The 16523-nt window shown below is 40.7% G+C and overlaps 2 protein-coding genes across 2 annotated transcripts in view; one reads left to right on the forward strand and one right to left on the reverse strand.

The window, feature by feature from the left end:
• LOC146379603 (F-BAR and double SH3 domains protein 2-like) overlaps window positions 1-16523 on the reverse strand; it is a 45128-nt gene that overhangs the window by 16846 nt on the left and 11759 nt on the right. The window contains exons 4-9 of the mRNA XM_084940892.1: window positions 12629-12699; window positions 10584-10728; window positions 7768-7901; window positions 5017-5071; window positions 4806-4934; window positions 4602-4724 (exon numbers count right to left, since the gene is read on the reverse strand). Of these exons, the coding sequence (XP_084797018.1) occupies window positions 4602-4724; window positions 4806-4934; window positions 5017-5071; window positions 7768-7901; window positions 10584-10728; window positions 12629-12699 (657 nt within the window). The remainder of the gene's footprint in view (window positions 1-4601; window positions 4725-4805; window positions 4935-5016; window positions 5072-7767; window positions 7902-10583; window positions 10729-12628; window positions 12700-16523) is intronic.
• On the forward strand, window positions 684-3301 carry LOC146379604 (E3 SUMO-protein ligase ZBED1-like). The gene is made up of 2 exons (XM_084940893.1): window positions 684-2063; window positions 2227-3301. The coding sequence occupies exons 1-2, from the start codon at window positions 997-999 to the stop codon at window positions 2897-2899; spliced, it is 1740 nt and encodes a 579-aa protein (XP_084797019.1). The 5' UTR covers window positions 684-996; the 3' UTR covers window positions 2900-3301.

Here is a 16523-nt window from a genome sequence, read left to right on the forward strand (position 1 = left end):
CTCTTATGTATCTTTTACTCTCTGGCCTGTGTTTGACTTTCATGTTTGGTTTTATTGTGCGGCCCTGTTGTTTTAAAGTGCTTTATAAATAAAAATTGGATGCTATGGTATATTTAGACCACAGAACTCAAAACAAACAATAAAACATTCATGAGAGTTTCGTCTAGTCAAATCAGAACGTCACTTTACGCAGAGCACACATAAGATCTGTTTCTGTGTTGACACAGGAAGCACATGGGCTGTAATGTGAGCCCTGCCAAAAACAGCTGCACCTACCGCCGCTTCCCTCACTCTTCCCTCTGATTTGTTCAGATTCAGGCCTGAGCAGCAACAAGATGCCCCTCTGAAGGTGACCTGAGAGGCCAACAGGAGCTCAGCAGCGTGTAACCAAGGAGCGGCAACGTAACTCAACCCATTTAAATTAATTAGCAGTTGGTGAGGCGCTCGACTTCAGCTCTTCTAAGGTTCGCAAAGCAAGTTACTGAATTTTTAGAGCCCTCCAAAAGTGATCAAAAGAAGGACTGATCCACATTTACAATAACAGACCTAATGACTACAGCACTGCACTGGGATCAACAATAGGACTGCATGAACATAAAAAACTGGGTCATCAGAGAAAGGTCAAAAACATAGATGGTATCTGAGAGATGGACTCAAAGTGAGCTTTTGCCCTCTGCCACGTTACATTTCTGTAGCCAGAAGTTAACAAATTCGGATGAGAGGGTGGATTGCTATCATGCATATATATTAGTGCTGTCAAAATTATCGCGTTAATTGTTAAGATCAACGCGAAATGTTTAACGCGTTAAAAAAATTTAACGCTGATTTTTTTTTTTTTATTAATTTCCTGTAATCTAAGACCTTTAAACTCATGAGCACCTCTGGAGGAGGGGGCAACAGTGTGCTATGCTGGCGTTTGGCCTGACAGAAATGATTAGAAGAAGAAGAAGTGACACCATGCTACTATCTAGCTAACACTAGCTAACACACGCAAGCATGGACGAGGGCGGACTTTTGGGTGGAAAGTTTCTCTTTAAGAAGTTGCCTGATGGCTTGTTGGACAAAACGAGAGTAAGATGCACAATTTGCAAAGCTGAATTCAAGTACCACAGAAGCAGTTCATCACTGGCGTATCACCTGAGAGCAAAACACCCGACTGAATCCACCTCTACGGGACCTCGCCAGTCTACGCTTCAGGAGTATGGTGCTCGTGGACGAATAACAAAAAATGTGAGAGAAAAATTAACCAATTCCTTGGTTGTTTGGATAGCTAAAAACTGCCGACCAGTTAGCATAGTAGAAGATGATGGACTGAGAGAAGTCATTCGTGCTGCATCAGGAGATGAGTGTTACAATCTGCCCTCGAGAGGAACCATTGTGTCGAGACTGCACACTTTGTATGGGGACCAGAGGGCTCAGCAATGCAGCAAGCTTGTGCAAGTAAGGAACGTCGCTCTCACCGGAGACCACTGGACTTCGGTGAACAACGATAATTACTTGGGGGTCATGGCGCATTTTATTGATAACGACTGGACTATGCAATCGTTTGCACTAACAGTGAGTAAAACTGAAGAGAGACACTATGCTGAGGCGTGTGCTGACCATTTTCTGAATGTTGCAAACGAATGGAAAATCAAGGACAAGGTAACCACGCTTGGCACCGACAGTGCTCGTAACATGGTTGCAGCCGCCAGACTACTTCCATTTGAACACATGCCCTGCATGGCCCACATTCTGCAAAGAACGGTCACAGTTTCTCTTAATGACAGCGCATTTGAAAGGGCTCTGGCCAAATGTCGCAAGATTGTTGGACATTTTAAGCATAGTCCAGCAAACACTCAGGAATTAAAGGCACAGCAAGCTGCACATGGACATCAAACAGAACCGCTTGTTCAGGACGTTCCAACAAGATGGAACTCCACCCTAGAGATGATCAAGCGGATCCAGAGAAACAAATCTGGGCTGACCACCATCCTGACTCAACAAAACAGCAAGGTGACCATGTTGACTGACCAGGAGCTTGACAGACTGCAAAAGCTGGAGGAACTACTGGAACCTTGCAGGTAAATCATTTTGTTTCTCATGATTGTGTGTCTATCTTTGCGTTCTAGCTTTGTTTTCAAGTATGTTCTCCACCTCCACCTCTCTGTGTATTTTCATATGTGGTATTTATGTTTGTCTCTGTGTGATTAATAGAAAAATACAGACTTGATCTTTCTATTGCAGATATGTTACCGAACTGCTGGGGGGAGAGCGGTATGTCTCCTGTTCCATGGTGTTGCCAGCCTTGTGTTTGTTCAGGATTATGGAGCCCTCAGATGATGACCCAGTCTACGTTTTGAGGTTTAAGAAGGTTTTTACCACAGACCTAGCTCAGCGGAGGGACAGCAGCAATCTCACATGGCTGAAGATCGCTACTGCCCTTGATCCCAGGTTTAAAGACCTTAAATGCCTTTCCAGAGATGAAAGAAGAGAGGTGTGGGCATCAGTACATGACCTTCTGATGTCAGAGACGGATGCACACCAACCATCTGCTCAGACAACAGAGGAACCCTCACCAAAGAAGAGCAAGATGTCCATCTGCTTGCTGGCTTCTCCTGATTCAGATACAGAGGAAGAGGAAGATGCTATAGACTGCTGTCTGAATCTGTACAAAGCAGAGCCCAAAATTGACATAGGAGAGTGTCCACTACAGTGGTGGTTAAAGAGAGAAGGAGCACATGCCAGGCTGGCACCTATTTCACGCAAGTACCTGTCAACCCCTGCAACCACAGTGCCTTGTGAGAGATTATTCTCACTCTCAGGTCACATCATTCAAAAGAAGCGTGCTTCTTTGTCATCAGACAATGTAAACAGAATAGTCTGCTTCAGTAACTGGCTGAGTGCAAAGAAGGACTAAGCCAGATCGCTCCTTTGAAGTGAAAAATGTTCAACATTCTGGGTTTTCAGCCGTGTCTTTTTGTGTTTTAAATACTGAGTTTTGTGCACCCTTTATTGTTATGATATTCACTTTAACCTGTAGACCTGGGTTCGGTCACTGTTGATGGCCTTAAAGGTTTTTTGTAAGTTTTCACTGTGTTAAAGATTGATGAAAACTATTAAAATTCTCTTTGAATTTCAGCATACATTCTTTGTGTTTATTCTGCATTTACTTCATTGTGTTGCATAAATGTCTGTTACAATCTTAAAATATAAAGAATAAAAAAATGTAATTGGAGCCAGGCTATTAATCAAGTAATTGCGATTAATCGCAATTAATAACAGAAAATTGTGAGATTAGTTAGTTAATTTTTTTAAATCTATTGACAGCACTAATATATATGTATATATATGAACTGCTAAGTGGCAGATTAAAAACTATTGAAGTATAGACTTCTTGGATGGTCTGTGTTAGGGTTAAACATCAATCAAACCTGTCACAACACAGTCAACTCCAGTCTCTACATGGATGGCTTATGGAATAAAGTCACCCCTCCCAGAGTTCTTAGAAAAGGAGAAACTATCCATAAAGACCAAACTACTTTATATACTAGGCTGTAAACATGCTTATAAGTGTATAGAGACTGACTCATTTATTTTGAGACTGACTCCAACAACCTTGTGACATGACTGGTGAGCTTCCCAGTGTGTCAAAAGTAGGCATAACCAGTGCCAGTGTTTATTTTACTCCTACATCATAAGTGTCATTATTGCAAAGCTGTATCAAACACAGCTTGTTCAAGCATAACTATGCATATTTTTGGAAAAACTGTTTTGGTTTTGCCAAAATTACGTTTGTGTCCAAAGTAAATTTTGAATTTTAGGACCAGATGCGGTAAACACCTTAAGGCATAAACTGACTGACAAAAAATATTTTTCCACAGAAAGCCAAGTGGTTTAACAAAACCCAGTCTATTATACACAAAAAAGTGCTGCACATGTTCCAGCTTTATTCCTGGAAAATGTGGTGGACACAGTTTATAATATAGTCTGACTCATCTTTCATTTAATATCAGTCTGTAGTCCTTAGCGGTAACTTTAAACCTTACTCTAATGACATACAACCAGATCGGCCAGGCCTTTAAAACAACAGCTGAAGTTACAGAAAAACAAAACAAACATGCAGCTGCACACTTGAAGATACGTTGATATCTTTGGTACAAGCATTTATTTCAGGATAAAATTAAAAATGTATTTATTTACAGTGTGATTTTCTGGTCTTACTGACCCACTACAAGCCACAGTCACCCTTTTTTTTGACACAGCGCTTTATCTTAACTAACACTGGGTTGTGGGAAGGCTGGAGTCTATCACAGGGTGAGAGGCGGGGTTACACCCTGGACAGGCTGACAGTCCAGTGCAGTCCAGTCGAGTTTTTGCAAACCACTTGGAGTCTACCTAAAAAACGTATGCTTAGCTGTTACATCTGACAATCAAACACTCTCACATTCACACCTACAACCACAGTGTTATGGTTAATCACAGCACCACCATGCTCTCTTACTCCACATTCAGCTAGCAGGTTAAGCAGGTTAAGTAACTACAAACGGGTCTCTGTACCTGCCTATTTGGTACAGACATGGGTGTGAGGTGGTGGATGTCCTGCAGGCTTTAAGACTCACCCCATTTGAGCTGTTGAGGATCTGGTTGAAGATGTTGTGGACAGCCTGGTAGGCTTCTAGCTCTGTCTGACACAGCGACACCAGGTAATCCTTTACCTGCTCGTAGATCCTCCCATCTAAAATCTGTATACAGTGATAGAAAGGTGTGTTTAGATTTACACCATGTATCCTTTCACCCACCAATTCAGATGTATATATGCTCACCTTGATGCAGTCAATGAGGTCTGTGTTGTAGTAGCGCAGCTGGTGCGCATTCGCGGCTGCAAGCATGAGAAGGTAGTCGTTTCTGGCGTGCGTGGCTTTGGAGTTGCACTCGCTCCGCTTTGCTTTCAGCTAGAAGAGGAAGAAAAGTTTAAACAGCTCATACAACAAAAACGCCACTAAGCGTTGGGCTTGTGGACTCAAGATCTTATACCTTTACGCTGGCCCTCTGAAGACTGGATCTGGACTGGAAGAGACTCAGCTTTGACCTGCAGAGAAGATACAAAATCATTTCTCTTTGGTTTTTAACATGAGCATCAATGTTTTGCCTTTTCCAGTTTAACCAAGTAATCAAATTTAGGCTGACAACATAAAAAAGGAGCCTCAGTTGGATGTGCAATTACAATAAGTAAGTACAAAAATGTACCAAAAGGTGTCAATAACTCACATGGAGGAGAGGTCAAGTTCAGGGACAGTTATTTAAGGTGAGCCCAACAACTGCCCATGTAGAAACATCTATCAATCAAACCGGCCACGCCCCTAAATCCAATAGCCAGGTACTCACAAAACAAATAAATAATTAAAACAAAATAAAACTCATTCTCTGTGCTGTTAGGAAAAGGAAAAATACCCACAGAGGGAAAAACTGTGAATGGCACTTTACATTAGTTAGCCATCAAGTGTGTAGATAAGCTGAGGTTGCAGTAAAGTAATTAATGAAACAGAAGAGTGTTGATAAACTGCGAAACGAGCCTGACTCTAGAAGGAGATTATACTCTGTGGTCATGGATGAGAGGCCTTTCGTTTTATAATTTTATTAAATCTGCTTCATATCTGCTTGAGAGACACAGGAGCAGCTCATGAACTATAGCGTTGTATCTTATTTGTCTCATTATGACAAATTAAAAAGGAAGTAAAAATCTAAAGACAGCAGAACAATCAAAACAATGGAATCAGTGTAATGATCATTAACACTATTACAGTGACACATTTAATACCCACGTTACTCTGCTGGAACCGGGTTGTTTACAAAATTAACATATGTGCATTTTGAACATGATATTCCCTTTTAATTTTAATGCTTGTTTAATGTTTGAGGGTAATTACCTTTGTCCACCTATAGTAAATCAGAAATTAAATTCCATGCTCTTGTTTAATCAGGTAACTCAGTCAGATGACTTTTATCTAATGCAGTTTGAGCCTCAATATTTATTTCCAAATAATTATTGGAATTTTAACCTCATGGCACACCTGCAGTAATGTTGAAAACTACAAGAGATTCCCTTCCACAGTGTGACCACGAACAAAGATATCACTATAGTCATTTCACATTGCTTCTTTTTTTCCTCTGATTTATAGTTTGAACCCAACTTTAGACATATTGTAAACAAGAAACACATCATCATCACATGTTTAACTCCTGGAGAATAACACGATATATATACAAATAACCAGGTCTCTCATCTGATTTTTATGCATGCGCAGGGTGGATGAAACAACGAATGTTTAAACCAAGCTGCTATCATAATGCCTTTAAGATAATAAGAGATCCACTTTGATAAAAAAATAAATAAATCTGAGCAAAGGCTGGAACTGATTACAGACCTGCTGCTTCCAATTTAAACCCTGACGATGTGCAATAACAGCTGCATGAGTGTAGAGCAGTTTGTGTGAAATTATTAAACTTTAGTCTTCTCTTCTTACTGGAGTGTTTCATTCTGCAGAATTTCAAAAGGCAAACCTCAGAGGAGTCATCTGAGAATGTGTGCGTGTGTGGACACAACAGACCAGAAAAACACAGCATTTATAGTATTATTTGTAAGTGGTGGCCCAGCTATCAATCTTCTCCGACAGCCTGGTAATAAACTTTCCTGATGAGCAGAAAAATGTCTGCTATGTGGTGAGTCAAAGTGCCAGCTGTTCATGTCGTGCCAGGCCAAAGTGCCTCCATCGAGTCATGCAAAGAGCCTGAGAGCTGCTTGTTTGATAAAACTAAAAAAAAATATTTTTTTTTAGAATTTTCTTCTCTCGACTAAAATGTGCTTTGATTTTCGTTGGAACTTTTGATCCACTCAGAGCAAAATAATGTGCTCAGATCTGAATTTAAGAGCTGATTTGGAAACTATTTCTGTTAACTTAAACCTCGGAAATTTCTCTTGTTTTCAGTGAAATAGGAGAGATTATGTCGAAGTTTTGCAAGTTTTTAATACGAAGGAGTTTTCAGTGACAGAAGGAAGGCAAATCAATTAATTTACAGAAGAACCCCAGTACATACAAGTGATAATTGTTTGCTGTGCTTTTCAGCACATCTGGAGTTTGTTCTAATTAACTGATCTGCAAACAGGCGTCAACAACATCACCGTCATATTATTAATCAGTTTATTTCCAGTCCAGCATGGCGGTCTGCTTTTTCTGACTCCCTTTGAGTGACTTCAAGACACTTTTCAATTTAGTCAAGGAGAAATAATTGTAAAAATACACAAGAGGTTTTTATTTCTGATCTGACTGAGAAACTGAGAAACTCCACACATATTGGCTCACAGGTTGTGAAAAAAAAGCGGATAGCCCATGACGATACCTCTTTCTGACTCTTAGGATCACTGTAATTTACCAAATGCACTTTATTTCATTCAGTGTGATCTAAAATTAGACACTGAGTCCATAAACTTGTCAGGAAAGTGCTTACAGAGGTCACAGACCAAAGGGACATTTTCCCGTAGCCATGTGTGGATCAAACGTTACAGTAAGAAGCGCTGCCAATGAGAGAGTGGTGAAAGTTTTTCAAAATAAATGACAGAAAGTCATGAATCTGTCTGATTTTTGGTACAGAAAAGAAGAAAGATACCATTTTTACCATACCCTGGTCTACTGAGGACATTTTCCACAAACAAATACTTATCATTAAAATGTAGGGTTTTTACTTTAGCATAGTCTAACAAAGAGAGTAGAGTAATTTGGATCATACTTTGCGTCCAGCTCTGCCTTCTCTCGGACTGCCTGCGCCATCGTCTCGGCCTCCTGGTACTTCTTCCTGCTCTTGGTCAGCTCCTTCACCGACTCCTGCAGCTCAGCTTGGACCACAGTCAGCTGCTCAATACACTGATGACATCAAATTGGAGATATCGAGAACAAAAAACAAAACAAATCAGGGCTTTTACATCTACATGCAATCGCTGAGAAATATGCAAATGCCCTTCAGGCATAACTATACAACACATGGAGTGAGTAATGACATCATGGCACACGCTACATACAGGAGCTTTGATGGAAACTCCCAAAAAGGTGAGGCCAAACAAGAGCAGCACTGTAGGCTGCTGGCATTGGAACGTGGCCATTAGAAACCAGAACGTGGCACAGAGGCGTCAGACATTACGATGAGGAAAAAAACTCCAGACGTGCAGAGCTAACTGCAGAGCTGATAGCAGCTCTAAATGATAATAGGAGACAGTATTGTGAACTCTGCCCTTCAAAGGCTGACTGGTTATTACACCGTTTACAAGAACCTGCACTTTCCACTGGGTAGTAACACTGACCTGAAGACGAGGAAGATGTGACTATGTCTACTCTGCAACGTCATCATTGTGATGGATTTTTACCAGAAAGTGACGTTGCGTTCCAGGAGCACCATAACGGCAAGCCTGTCTGAAGTTATGAAGTTTCTTTTTTAGTGACTTGCCTGCTCAGATGTTTGCTCCCTCCTGTGAGCACTCTTTTCCCATTAACCTTCATTTTGTGTGTCTTGAACAGTCCTCCTTTCAGTACATATACCCTCTCGTCTCAAAGACTGCCTGACTTTCAAAATAAACTTTAACTAGGAATACATAAAGTTATGTGAAAATACAAAGTTTTGTGTATCAGAGCACAACAAAAATTAAGAAAATCATCTGGTCCTTACCAAGTCCTAATAAATTAGGTAATTACAACCTCAGATGAATAATAACACATGACATATTCCACTGTCATTTATTTAAAAAGATCTAAACACACCCTTACCTCCTCTATGCGAATTAAGAGGGTAAGTAGTACTCAGGTGCTACTTAATCGACTGTGATCACCTCAATTAAAGCAGAAGTTTTTGCAAGTTTGCAGGTCTGAAGCTTTCAGGTGTGTGATAACACAAAGCCCCAAACTTACCAGGAGTCAGTGTTCCAGCAAAATCACCACAAGGTCAGACTATCAGCACAAACACCTCAAACCAACTGTCAGCACAGCAGTTAAGGGGTCATGATCTGGGCTTGTTTTGCAGCCACAGGAACTGGGCACTTTCCAGAACTCCTCCGTATAACAAAGTACTCTAGATTTAGAGCTGTTCAATAGCTAAAGCTTGGCTGAATTTAAATCATGCAGCAGGACAATGATTATGAGCACAGCAGTAAATCTACAATCGAATGACTAAATAAGAAAAGAATCATAATGTTGGAATGGCCCATCAAAGTCCAGACCTCAACTTGACTGAAAAACTGTGGTGGGAGCTTAATAGAGCTGCACATAAATGAATGCCTGCAAATCCCAACTTTTCAAGAAGAGAGGGTTAAAATTCCCCTATGATGTGAGAGACTGGGTAATTCAGAAAACAATTACTTCAAGTTATAGATCCACCTTTAGCAGCTACCAAATCACGCAGTGTACTTAGTTTTTCTACACACTTCATAAGCATGTTGACTTAGTGTTTACACAACGACACAGTTCAATATGATTATTTTATATTATGTTTTCTTTCAGTTTGGGCTGGAATGACATGGTCACCATATGGGCAAACCCCTGTGTGTCTTAAACCACATCTGTGTGGTCCTGTGTGTAGCCACAGGTTCAGCCACTGGTAACTGATAATTACCGATGCCTGCTCCTTATCAGACACTTTCACATAATGCAAACAGTCTGACAGATTCTGTTGAAGCTGGCCATGGTTCTCTCAGAAGTGGCATTTAGCTTGTGGCACCACAACCTAATGTTGGCGTCAGCCAACTTCTCCAGACACTTGGGCTGAGAGCTGTTGAAGCCAAACGTTAGGAAGCTTTAGGTGTTATGTTGTCCTTTGATTTGCCCATAAAAGAAAGGGATTAATTTTCCATCTTATCAACCTTACTGATGTTAAACAGGGCCTTTCATGTGTCACAATTAAATAACCCCCACCATGCAGAAGGTACATAAACAAACTGGGGTTAACATCATATTTTTAAACTATTTTTCAGGATAATTAGTAATATATAGCAATTTAACAACTTTATCACAACATTTTTTTCCTATTTTGTGCTGCAATCATAACTGATGCACACTATCTGGGGATGACAGCACTAAACGAAATGGAAAAAAGGGCAGATAAAAATGACATCAGGGAAAACTGCAGTCGAGCAGTCTGTGACTTCATCATTGTTTTACAGAAACAGGCAAGTATGAAAAGCAGAACTTTATCAATAGTGTGTGGGCATGTCACACCATTTGTGTGTTGTGTGTTAAAAATAATAAAAGCCACTTTGTTCCTGTTGGTGTGCATGAAATAGGAAGCCAGCCGATCACTTGACTTCAGCTTCCACTGTCACAATTTTCAGGTGGTTGTTTGAGGACAGAAGGCATCTTCGGATTTAGTTCACGAGAGCCATTAACATCTGGTTAAACAGCATCATTTAGTGTCTGAAGGTCTAAACAGTAACCAATGTGAGCATCATGCTTCTAAAACCATCAACTTCCCTTTTGCCCTTTGGAGAACCGAGATAAACACCCTGCATTGCATCAGTACAGCAGTGCACGTCAATGTAAGGACAGAAGTGAGACCTGCAATACCTTCCTAAGCTGCTGCTCCTTCTGCAGCCGTGCCGTCTTGGCTGCGTCGGCCACCTGGACTTTGTAGTTGTCGCAGGTGCTTATTCTGGACTGCGTTGCCTGGACCATACCCTCCAAATAGGCCCTCCAAACACAATACATGTTCCTAAAAACAAACAAACGCAGATTGATGCAGTGAGACATTTTTCTCCATAATGAATGCTAAGTGAGCAACTAAACAGCTAGAGATGCACTATTAAACCAAATAAGATATGGTCTGACGTGTGAACTCAAATGTATGACGACCCTGCCACGTTTCCATCAGCAGGAAAGCAAACAATCCAAAATTCTCCCTGATTTGAACCAACAATGATAAATGTGTGAGTAAATACAGGCAACAACCTGTATACAGGAAGGATGCAAAGTCAAGGCTTCATTATTTACTAACATAATTATTTAAGACTAGATGTTTAGTCTGTTTGTGATTAATGAGAAATGTGTGTTATAAATTCCCACAGGCCAAAATGACGTCTCGAGATGCCGAGTCCATGCCCGATATAATCAGCTCACTGTTATGTGACATTTGACAAGCTGGATTTCAGTGTTTCAGACGCCCAGCTGTTTTAACCACCACCCAAATACATTTTATGTTTCTTTTTTTTTTTTTTCAATCACCCGAGATAACATCATCATTGACTTATTGTCGAACAATACCCTTGCTTTTACTTTGAAAGTTCAGCCGCTGCTATCAAGCTGTTGGAATGCTGGTTAGGTCACTGCTGTGGTGGTCCTCCGTCAAATAAAGGAGGAACAACTTTAACTACAACCTGAAGCAGGTGGAGAGCTGGTGATATATCTGATACCCTGAGCTCAGAGCAGAATAAACTACTGCAAAAATGAAACATATTTAGTGTTTCTTCTGTATCTTCTCTCAGAGTTATGAAGTAGAGTAAAGACAGTTTAGCGATCTAAACCAAAGGGATGGAAATAGGAGTCTGAGGCTGGCTCTTAAAGCTGGATCAAGTATCAGTGACAATGGTCAGATCTATTTAATTCAACTCTATGCTGTTCTTTGTTTTATGTGCTTACGCTGCAGGGCAGCTGAGTAAAGGATGGAGGAAGCACAGCACGGCAACCTGCAGGTATTTCCTACCTGCTCCAACAGATTTTATTTCTCTTTTTTAAATTTTAACTGCAAACTGTGGTCGAAGTGAGCTGACACGACGTAAAAGATCTGGTGACAACAATGCTTTGGTTCGCCTTCTCTCCCTAGTTTACTTTCACTGTCATTGTGTTCGGCCAGGTAGACGTTATCTCTAGACTATATTCTAGACAACGTCATAAAAGGGAAAAAAATGTCCTATTCTGATTGCACAGAGTTAGTGTTTCCACTGATGACTTGAGATCAAAGGGTTAATGTCAGAGGTTGAATCCAGGAAGGCCTTGGCGTGTTGTAACACTTGTTGTAATGCTTTTATTGCGCTTACTGTATGTCAACATGCTATTTCCTTTCAGCTGTGTCTGTCAGCTTCACACCCAACGCATGAATGTGAGAAAGTTCAGGAAAGGGAGAAACCGTGTGACTGTAAATGACAGCAGTGTGCAGCAGCCTGATGACTCTCTCTCTCTCTCTCTCTCTCTCTGTTTATTAATTTTATATAGTTGGATGTATTGTTCAGTCATATCTTATTTTACAAAGTTAGGAAAGCCATTTTATGTTGCATTACATGTAAAGGAATGATTCACAACTTAGCACTAGTTTTAGATCAAGTACCCAAAGCCAAGGCGCTGGTATCGTTGCAGAAAAGGAAAAAGTTGTACTTGTGCATGTCTATAATAATAATGAGACCAGAAAAGATTATTGTCCAGAAATTATTGTCATAGTATGAGATGAGCGTGCCATGTTTTATCTTTTCTTGATGTGATTGAGAGTGCACAAAATTTTAACAAGGACCCCTCACCACAGCTTAACCCCCCCCAACCCCCCACACACAAAAACAACAACAATAAACAAAATCAATAAACAGTCCAAAGCAGCATCTGTGTGTTTTGGAGAAGGAATTTACCTGTGGTCTGACGGTTCTTCTGTCTCTGGCCATTCTCTCTTTAAATACTGATTTGCCAGCTTCTGCAGGGCCTGCAAAAGAGGAAGTGAAAAACAAAAGCAGCGGTGACCTTTCACCTTTGACACCACTCCACATTTCACACGTCTCTTCTTCACAGAAGATGCACTCAGAGGACTGTGACCCTCCCTGACCTTGTCCTATAAACCAGCGGGTGGGCAGAGCACGAAGAGACAAACTCTACTCTACCCTTCAGGCACAGAGAGTAAACTCAGTAAAAACAGCTGTGATAAAAGTAAGCCATATGAAACTGTCCACATTCACTATAAAGTATGTTCTCTATGGAATGACTTCACAGTGCATGGACTCGTTCACCTGTCAGCCAGAGCCTTTTTTGGATGCTGGCTCACTTGCTGGTTTTTATGCTGACGTGGGCTCTTTTTTTTTTAGCAGAAAAATGTAATTTATTTAGACCACATTCAGCCCTGGAGATATATTAGGTTCTCCAGGGCTCCAGGGCTCCTGCCAATGGTGAGGTTAACCTTTGAAGGGCCAAAATAGCAGGACAGGGTGAGAGCAGGAGAAGACTGAGTATGTTTGGTATGTCAGAGAGGTGCACTAACCTGAATAAACTGACGAAAAGCAAACATGAATATCTTTAGCAGCAGACATATAATGTTGGAGCGACAGTATTGGTATTAAAAATAATTAACGCTTTAAATAATAAGGCTGGAGTATTAGTGCTAGTTATTTATCCTACAAACATATCTGTGTGATGAGAATCTGTAGGCGAGTAGCAGCCTGAGCTACACTGAAAACTGGCATTTAAGTGAAATATGAAGGAAATTCAGCATATCCAGGTCACCTTATCTGGCTTCCCTTAACCTAACATCATGAATCAGGCTAAGTGGTCACATGTAGGTGGCTATCAACTGAATAACTCAATGCAATGTTTCCCAATTTGGCTACAAGCGAGTTAAGATGGAAAAGGCGCTGTTGGCAGCAGAAACATGGATATGTCTACTGGGCTTATATTTATTTTATTGTATTCTTTTAAACAAACAAAGATAAAACTGTAATTTTAGAAAAATATTTGGCAGTATAACACATAATACAGGTTGAAAGCAGCACAGCGGCTGCAGACAAAGCAGCAGTATGACTTAGAGGGAAAGCGTATTATTAAAAATGTTGTCTAAATGTGTGTAAGCCTTAATCAGTAAGGCTGGAAAAGTGCTCGACTGTGTAAGTTAGCAGTCTTATCACAGCTCTGTCATTAAAGGCAATGGATAATCTGATGTATAATTACAATTTTTATTTTGTTAAATTAATGTTTACACGACTGTAAGATCATTTCAATCTTCCAGCTCGGTAGCATTTAACAGTCTGACACAGAGTAAAGAATAGAAAACAACATTAAAACACAGGCTTAGACTGCTTCCAAATTTAATTTAAGAGCTATGAGGCTTATAGAATAAAACTGTTTTAAAACTGCAGCCAAGAGTATGAGAGGAATAAAAGAAGAAGAAGAATTCATGTTTCATGCTGATGCTCATCAGGGAAAGAACCTCTCACTATCTGCACACAGTGGTCTGAGAGATCTTCCTGGATTGGATCGATATTTTCTAGAGATTTTATTGGTCAGTAGTAGGTGGTTTTGTACCTGCTGACCTCTAATCCTGAACACAACCTGTTCCACAGCAGGTTAGGTCTGCAACAGAGCTTACCATGGCGATCTAACATGGAAAAAAGTGAGCTGCTTTCTGAAAACTGAGGGTTACACTTGAAGCTACCTTCACTAAGCCCCAATTCTTGCCTTGTACTCCAAGGCTTCGGTTTTGTCCCATGTAGGTAAACACTTGTGTGGAGAGCAGAAAGGGGAACACATTTCCCAAATTACAACCAAGGAAACAAATCTAATCTCACCCTGGACACAAATGAAAACCCAAATCTTGTCTGTTTTCTCCAGATAACAGCCTCAGGTAGCTTGTTAGTGGTGTACTTGAAGCATTTGCTACTGTTTTCAAATGGTATGTGCTAGGGCTGCACGATTTTGCATAAAATGAGAATCACGATTTTTTGGCTTAGAATTGAGATCACGATTCTCTCACGATTTTCTTTTCCAATATAAATATTTATTGCACTAATTAACTGCACATCAACTTCGTAACAGTTGAGACTGAACATAAAAACAATAAATAAACATAAAAACAACAAATGTCTCACATTTTGTCGTTGCCGCAAAATGTTGTACTGCTTGAAATTCCGTCTCCACTGTTGCTCGACACTGCGTGTATAGAGCAGGTAGTGCAACAATAGAAAAATAGTTGCGGGACGGCACTGTGTAGCGTTTGTCTAGGGTGTTGATCATTTTCCTAAATCCCTCGTTTTGCACAGTGTTGATGGGAGCCATATCTTTGGTCAGGTGATAAGTAATAGCCTCCGTAATTTCTTTGTGCCTGCGGAAGTTCGACGTGTATAGGGAAGTGCTGTATAAGGTTCCCGTTATTGATGTTTAGGTGGTTGACCGGGACGGATTTTCTCCTGTCACTTTCTCGTCATCCCTGACGTGCTCTCCGTTGTTTTTTCCCTGCCAATTTTAGCATCACACGGCACAGCTTCTGTATCACGTGGTATAAGGCTCCGCCCTTGTCATTTGTTGAGCAGGAAGAGTGAGCGCTTGTTTTCATGCAGATTACGTCCCGGATCAAAATGCGGTACAATCGTCGTCGTCTTTTTTTTTTTTTTTTAAATCTTTGTCATTTGGAAATGAGATCACACATAAGTATGAATTGAGATCGCGATTTTCTAACGATTAATCGTGCAGCCCTAGTATGTGCAGACATTTATCTCATACAGGATATACGAATCCCACAAAAGTAAAAGAAATACCTAAAATTTATTTGTATTAATTTCATGCCAGAATCAAACTCATTATATTCAATATAGTGACGCATGTGAGAACACCAGGAGGAAAAAAAGCAGCAAAATTTCATTTATAAATCAGTTATAATAGTAATAACAGGTTGGCTTCACTTGACTTAAACATCTTATTTTGTGAGGATCGCCGGGCTTAAACTGGGGAACAATACCACCAGAACAGAGTTTAGAGTGGATCTGGGTGCAGACAAACTGACTTTCCACTTCATGTCAACATTTTCTTTTTATTTAACTTTTGTGACTCGTGCCTATCAAGAATGTGAGCCTGTCTATCCTTTCTCTGTCCACTGTGAAAAGACAGGCCCTGTCATGCGCTCCTGAGGCAGGCTAGGCCGGGACTCTGATCCCACTGGTCTTGGTGATCTTGGTGCCAAAGCTTCAAAGGCACTACAGACCAGGCCATTGTGAGCTGCAGATAGAGAGATTCGCCTACTGAGCTAGCATCGCAGACACGCCTGAATGGTGTGATGGGAAAAAGGACAGGGGAGGAGGAGGAGGGATGTGAGGATGGCAGAGGAAGAGCCACACAGAGGGGGACATTTAAATCACACCGTGTGGTCTGAATAGCAATCGGCTAATGGCTATAGCAGCTTGCAGGTGTAAGGGACCAAGAAAAAGGCGCGTAAAGAAAAGAGATTTGGTAGAAAAAACTGGAAAGAGGGGGGTGTTACCAAAAGGAACAAGAGATCCAGAGACACTCTGACCCACTTTGATTCAACCATTGGCAGCGGGTCTCTAACTGATCACATAACTGAGAGGCAGCCCAACCCAGGCACACAGAACACCTTTGAACCTAATGCAGCACTCAATGAAGACATTTACTTCATTTCAGGCCTGCAACGAAAGATTAATGAGTCTGCCAAATTTACAATACATGTACGATACGATATTATTAAGTGTGTTTAGTCAACTTATTTTTCTTCTGTTTAAGGCTCATTTTTGACATGTAAAGAAGCAAAAG

This window comes from Perissodus microlepis, chromosome 10, assembly GCF_051167445.1.
Source record: "Perissodus microlepis isolate ML-2025 ecotype Zambia chromosome 10, ASM5116744v1, whole genome shotgun sequence".
NCBI lineage: Eukaryota > Metazoa > Chordata > Actinopteri > Cichliformes > Cichlidae > Perissodus > Perissodus microlepis.